The following is a 7018-nucleotide window of genomic DNA, read 5'->3' as shown; positions in this document are numbered from 1 at the left end:
TCCTAATTTTAGGCACTTGCCTTTTAGAGAGTCACATTCCCCACCCCAAATCCTTTAAAAAAATATTATTTTCTCAGCATCCTCACTTGCCTCGGCTTCCCTTGCAGGATGTCAAGGCGTGCAGCAGGGCTCCGCATGTGCCCACCCGCCCACAGAGTGGCCTCCAGCACAGCCCAGCCCCTGGTCCTGGCAGCCTGGTGTGCTGTCCCTGGCTTTCTTTTTATGCATCCACATCACACAACTGCCTGTAACAGCCCTGTGGCCAACATGGAACCACCTCACAGTCTCACCAAAATTTGGGCTTGTCAGCCCCAGATTCTTGACAGTCTAGGCAAGTGAACGCTTTTGCTGCAAAAACTCTTCAATCCTTGCTGTCTCATTCTAAGCCCAAAGGAGGGCCCAAATTAGACCCAAAGCATTTGTCTCTCTGTCGATTTATTAGCCGGTGATGGACACACAGCTGGACCCATACAAAACACACACGTAACTGACACACTGCTTGAGAAACCGCCCCCACCCCTCCAGCCCCTCACTCAGAGGCATTCTCTTCCAGGATTGTCCCTTTGGAGATGTCTCTGTGGGTCTGGCCCCTGTAGGCCCCCTCTCCTGCAGCCCTGCAGGATGTGGAAACACTGACCAGAGGGCAACAGAGGCTTAGGACCAATTCATCCATGGGTCTCCCCTCCTGCAAAGAGAGGTCCCAGGGCCAACAATGCAATTTTCTCCAGAAGGTGGGATCACCAGGGTCAACTTTGCACATTAAGAAAGATACTTTTCACCCTTGTGCCCAGTCTTCCCAATATCCAACAAGCCTCCGGATACTTTCATTTCCAAGAAACTCCAGGAGGATTGTAGACAAAGCCGGATTTCTGAATGTCAGATGATAGGGAGTTTGTAAGGCTAACAGACAGCTATCATTCCTTCAACAGGCATCTAGAAGCACCTACGATGTGAAAGCTCATGTTGGGCAGGATTCAACATCTGGTCAGGAGCTTAGCAGTGGAAATGGTGGTCTTGCCTTGATGTAAAAGAACCCCCAGCTCCTTTCCTATGGGTGAGGCTGTAGTGGATTGAATTATGTCCCCGCAAAACTCACTGAAGCTTGAATTGTGTCCCCCAAGTTTTATGTATTAGAAACAGCCCCCACTGTGACTGTTTGGTAATTGAAGATCCTATTATGGTAATTGAAAGGTGGAGCCTTGAAGAGGTGATTGGATTGTAGGACCATGCAGTAGTGAATGGATTGAAAATGGTGGTCAGGGGCATGGTTCTGAGGGCTTTAAAAGAAGAGGGAGTCTGTCTTTCTCTCTCTGCTTCCACCATGTTGCAATGTGAGACCTCTGGGTCACTGTCACCACCACCAGTTGGACTTTGGACTTCCCAGCCTCAGAAACTGTAAGCAATAGATTTCATTTTCTTTATAAATTACCCAGTTACAAGTATTTTGTTATACGTAACAAAAACAGACTAATACAGAGGTTTTAGGTGGAATCTCTCCTTTCCTGTGTAGAGTGGTCTGATTTCAGGATTGTTCCCTGCAGAGCGGGAGGTAATCAGACCAAAGCAGAATCATGGGTCCTTCCTCCATTAGGATGCACAGACCCAGACGGCTGATGAGATGCATGGATGTTTCTAGACACCAAAGTGCATTTTTCTCCAAATGGAGAAATAGGGGGTGGAAGGGGATGTTTCAGGGAGTCCCTATGGGTCATGTTGATCCACATGAGAGGTCACAAGAAATGAGCTCCTTCTTCTCGGGGGGCCAAGAGGATTCAAGTCTGAGAACCAAATGGGTAGGTAGGTGAGGCATGGACGCTTGTAGGGAAAAGGCTTTTGAGAGAAACGGGTCACCGTTGGTGATCCGTCTGGAACCTTGGGATCTCTTGATGCTTTTTTTTTTTCATGGGCCTATCTCAGTCTCCATCACCCTGGCTGATGCCCGACCCCAGGGGGGAGGACAGTGGGTGGGAGCGGTTCAGGGCACCATGTTCCACCACTTGAAGGGGAAGGGCTGCCGGCGCACATTGGTGCCGCAGTGCACCTCCCCGTGCAGCATGTGGTAGGGGGTGAAATCGTCAATGAAGCTGCAGTGGAGGCCCAGTGGCTCCAGCAGGGACCGCACCTTCTCCTCCAGGCAGCAGCGGCCGTTGATGATGGGCCCGAAGGGCTTGGGGATGCCCAGGTACTTCCCCAGCACCAGCATGTTCACCTGCAGAGCGAGGGGAGGCAGCACGTCATCACGGGGCCCCACCCAGCACCTGCACTTTTCCTGGCAGGCCCTGGCTTTGTCTTCCAGGTGGCCTCGAAAACAGCTACTCGCCCTTTCCTGTGCAGTGGGAGGGGAACGTGGGCTGGTAGGAGCCATTCAGCCAGATGCCTTTGGGAGCATCTATGACGTGTTTCTGGCAGCAGCTCTCTTTATTGGTGGATTGTAGCGGCTGCCGTGTTTGTGCTATAGAAGCCCGACCTCCTAGGCCATAGCTGATTGGACCAGTGTGGACAGCTGACCCAAGAGGGACCATTCAGATTCCCTCTCCAGGGAATTTGAAGTTGACACTGGGAGAGTCCACTCAGTCTCTGCCTGTGTCAGTATCCATAATGTATGGTCATGTTCACATTTGTCCCCAAGGACAGAGCAGCAAAAGAAGTCAAGCTGGAGGGAGAGGGAGAGAGAGAGAGAATGAATGATGCAGACCCAGAGACAAGAGATGGTTCCGGCCCTCCCGAGGCCCCGCTGCAGCTGTCCCTGCCCTCGGATTTCACAGTGCCCTTATATCAAATGTCCCTGTGGCTGAAGCTGGCTTGGGCGGGCCTCTGTTTTTTGCAAACACAAGAACCCAAACCATTGCACAAGCTTCTGGGGGCACATGCATAATTACGAGGCTGCCTCAAACATGCAGAAGAGGTGGAGAATGATAAGAGGCTTTGCAAGTGGGGGGCAAAAAGTCAGCCAGAGAAGGGAAGGGAAATGAGGCAATGGTGGTGTGCACAGGCTCCCCACAAGGCTCTGATGATGGGCAAGTTGAGTTCCACTGTGGTAGGAAGGTGGGGGGGGTGGCGGGGAGCCGGGTGACCTCCAGCAGTGCTGCTCAGACTGTGGTCCCGGGGCAGGCAGCACTGGTGCCACATGGGAGCTTGTTAGAGGGGCAGCAGTGTCCTGGGTCCCCACCTCAGACCTGCTGGATCAGGACCCCTGGGTGGGGCCCCACCTGTCCAGGTGTTTCAGATGCAAGCGCAAGTTTTAGAATCACCGGAGGCAAAGCCCTCAAGGCTCAGGCAAAGGCCACCTCTTCCACGAAGACTTCTTGGATCTCCAGTCCTGCTTCTTAGGCTCGAAGTGCTTTGTCCCACCTCCGAACTGTCACATCACTTTACCATACAAAATAGACCACTGGGATGTGTCCTCAGAGAGGTGAAGATTTTCCCCCTCAACAGATTAGATTGGAAGCTCCTTGAGAGCAGGGACCATTCTTAATAATCTCAGTATCTCCCACAGGGCACCTAAGTATATGTGGGATGGATGGACAGCCACGAGCTGAGAGGAAGGGGGAAAATGGGCACTTGAATTCCCAGCCAATGCCATGTGCTTTGCACACCTGACCTCATGCAATCATTCATTCACTCCACCAATGTCAAGTGGGTCCCTCTCCTGGTGGCCCTTGAGCCAGGGGTTGGCCAGTGAGCACTCCAAGGGGACCGTGGTGGTCAGGCAATTAGAAGCCTTTCTGTTGGGCACCATGAGACCCTAACGCTCCCCATCACCCCTACCAGCCACCACAATCCCAAACATGACTGCAATCAAAAGTCCTGCCCCTCTGGGAACTGGAGGCTTGCAGTCTAATTTGATGACACCTTAAGTCATGGGTGGTGGTCTTACCAAGTCAGGGAAGAAGGCCACCGCCTTTTTCTTCTCAGTCTTGAACAGCTGTGGGATGTCGATGATGTCACGGTCAGTCAGGCCCAGCTCCCGCTTCAGCACCTCCCGGTTCCAGTCGATGCAGCTCTGGGGGTGAGGGGGAGAGACAGTGGGGGGGACCTTGCCACCATGTGTTGGGGGGACCCAAGGGGTCAAGTCTGGTTGGGGAAAGGCAGAATGCCCAAGTGCCCATAGATCAACTGTCCACACAAAGCTTACCTTTGTGCCCCTTTGTCAAAGTACACCTGTCCTGTGTCCCACCCCCCATAGTCCTATTCCATTAGATGGGCTTAAAATGAGAGTGTTCCAGAGTGTTCCATCCTTGATCCTCTTCTTTAGATCCCTTACTCCTTAGGGAATCTCATTCACTCTCATGGTTCAAAGCACTATCTATACACTGACAACCCTCAAATTTATATCTCCCGCCTCCTTATAAAGCCCAATCCCTTTCCTGAGCTCGGACTTGTCAGTATAAACAACCACCTACTTTGCTTCTTTTCTTGGGTGTCTAATAGGCACATCAAACATGATGTATCCAAAGATAAACTTGATTTCTACCCCCCCAAACCTGCTCCTTGCCCACTGTTAAGCTTCATACGTGTAACCACTGTTTACCCAGCTGTTGGAGTCACAAGGCCTGCCGTCCTCCTCCGTGTCTCCTCTCCTGTCACTCCATATCCAACCATCAGCAAGTCCTGTGGGCGCTACCTTTAAAATCAGTCCCGGTCTTCCCCCTTCCCACTGCCTGCACTGCTCCCACCTGGTCTGCAGGCCACCCCTGCAGCCTGGTTGGCTGCAGTGCCTCCTTCTGCGGTTGCTCCACGTGGCGGCCATGAGAGCGCTCCTGGAAGACCTCTAGCTTCAGAGCCTTTAAGTGGCCAAGGGCTCTTGCCTCCCCTTCCTGGGTCTGCAACCGAGGCCATACCTCCGGCGGCTGCTCCCAGCCCCTGGCTGAGGGCTACAAGCACAGCCAGGAAGACCCACCTCTGAACGTGGCCGGCCTTGCCTTACAAGGTCCCCCACAGCTTTGTGAACCCTCCTTAGACCTCCTGGCAGCACAGCGTGCACCCAGCCAACCTTCCTTCCCTCTCTCTGTCACTCGGGGTCAGACTCAGCCTGACACCTTTCCCCATCTTCTCTGTGTCCTCCCTATTTCCTCACAAAGACATTTTCCCTAATAAAATCCTGGCATGTTTACCGCATCTTGGCATGTGCTTCTTGGAGGATTTGGACTCACACAATCCCTGTGCTGGGAATTCTCTGTTTGCCCTTCTGGACTCACTATATACCCTTTTCCTCTGCTCTGTGCCCTGGGAGGCTCTCGTGCCCTCTGGCGCCTGGCTGGGTTCAGCCAGTGGGGGACACTGGTAGGAGACTGGGGGCAGGGCAGGAGGAGAGGGCAGTTGGGGTACTTGTTTCCCCAGCTCCCTCCCTGCCAGGTCACTGTGCATTGACTGTGAAGGTCACACCTCCTGTCTCGCAGGCTCTTTTCATAGTGGCATCTCCAGGTTCCATGAACAGCTCCCTTCCCTCATTCCTTCAAGTCCGGGGGAGGTGACAGCTCCCCCACTCTTCCCAGCCTGGGGATACTGCATGGACCCTTGTTGATTTCCTCAAACCATGCTTGTGCCTTTGGAAATATTCCCTTTATTAAGCTTTTCCATAGTTATCCAGTTTGAGATTCCATGTGTTTTCCTGCTGGGACCTACTGTCACCCCCACCCCATGATATATTAATATATTCTCAACACAGCAGTAGAGAGATCCTTTTAAAGCATAAGTCAGATTAGGTCCCTCCTCCGCTGAAATCCCCTAGTGGCCTTGAGTCTCACTCAGAGTCACAGCCACAGTTCTTGCAATGCCCTACGAGGCCTCACATGATGTGATCTGGCCTCTTCTTACTCCACATCAGCCTCCTGGCTTGTCCTCGAATACACCAGGCCCATTTGTCCTACCTCAGGGCCATCAACTGTCCTGTTCCTTCTGCCTGTAATGCTTGTCCCCCTCCCTTCTCCCAGGTCAAAGGAGGGGTTGGTGCCCCTCTGTCTGGGTCTGTTCCAACCTGAGCTTTCATGAACTGTGAGCTTCAGATTTCTGTCTCCCATCTCTGTCACCAGTCCCTCCTACCCTCCACTCACAGCCATGGCCCTTGTACCTGCACAAACTTATTAAAGCTGATGAGGTTTTCATTGGAGAGGACCTGGTTGATGGAGATGGTCTCGACCTGCTGATTGCCTGTAAAGGAGAGAGAGAGACATAGAGGCGGGGCAGGAGCAACAGCAACGTGAGGGCCTCTTGCTCTGGGAAGCAGACAAACAGAGGCCAAGTCCACAGCTGCTGGTCTTGCCGAGTCAGCGGCTCTCCGACTTCCCTGGGCTTCCCGTAGGCACCACCTGTCAGAGCTCGTCTTGGCCACTGCGCAAGCCCGGGGGTGTGAGGAGTGGGAAGGTCTGGTTGCCACAGTGCAATGAACTTTAGATCTTTATTTGAGTTCACTGGAAGTGGTAACGCCTTTAACTGGAAATTTACAACCACCCGAGGGCACAAGGTGGTGACTCCTCTTCTGCTGGCTAGTGGGGGAGCCAGGTCAGTTGTCCGCACACCCACCTGCCAGGGCCAGGCTTTATAGGTTCGCTGAGCAGCGAACTGGCTGGATGCCATGAGGCCCTGCCCCTGCCCTCTGGGAGGTGACTATGCAGCAAAAGGGTTCCCAGAGATCCAGCCTTCTAGCCTGCCTCATGGGGTGCCCATGGAAATAGGAAAGGGAGGCTAGAGTCAACACTCACAATCTTCCCAGCTGTCATTTGTTAAGCACTTACCATGAGTGGGCCCTGAGTGAAGGGCTCTACATCCAGCATCTCGCTTAACCCTCACTGCAACCCCACAAGGTATGCATTATTGTCCCCACTTTACAGATCAGGAAACTGAGGCTTGGAGAGGTTGAATAATTTGCCCAAGGACGTACAGCTAGGACGTGAGGGGTTGCGATTCAAACCCATGCCCAGTGCTCATGAAGGGCCTCAAGCCTTGACCAAGGGAAAGGCAAGGGCTCCCCAGAGCCACCTGCACATCTGGAGGTTCAATGTCCCCTGCAGCCCAGTTG

The 7018-nt window shown here is 53.1% G+C and overlaps 1 protein-coding gene across 1 annotated transcript in view; it reads right to left on the bottom strand.

The window, feature by feature from the left end:
• Positions 1–1918: 1918 nt before the first annotated feature.
• PADI3 (peptidyl arginine deiminase, type III) overlaps positions 1919–7018 on the bottom strand; it is a gene marked incomplete at its 5' end in the record, with an annotated part of 23262 nt that continues 18162 nt past the window's right edge. Inside the window, 3 exons of the mRNA XM_008591098.1 lie at positions 1919–2209; positions 3878–4003; positions 6071–6150. Coding sequence (XP_008589320.1) covers positions 1976–2209; positions 3878–4003; positions 6071–6150 — 440 coding nt within the window. The remainder of the gene's footprint in view (positions 2210–3877; positions 4004–6070; positions 6151–7018) is intronic.

Source organism: Galeopterus variegatus, unplaced genomic scaffold (genome assembly GCF_000696425.1).
Source record: "Galeopterus variegatus unplaced genomic scaffold, G_variegatus-3.0.2 Scaffold6635, whole genome shotgun sequence".
NCBI lineage: Eukaryota > Metazoa > Chordata > Mammalia > Dermoptera > Cynocephalidae > Galeopterus > Galeopterus variegatus.
Note: the sequence above shows the minus strand (reverse complement) of the source record. Positions and strands in the feature narration are given on the sequence as shown.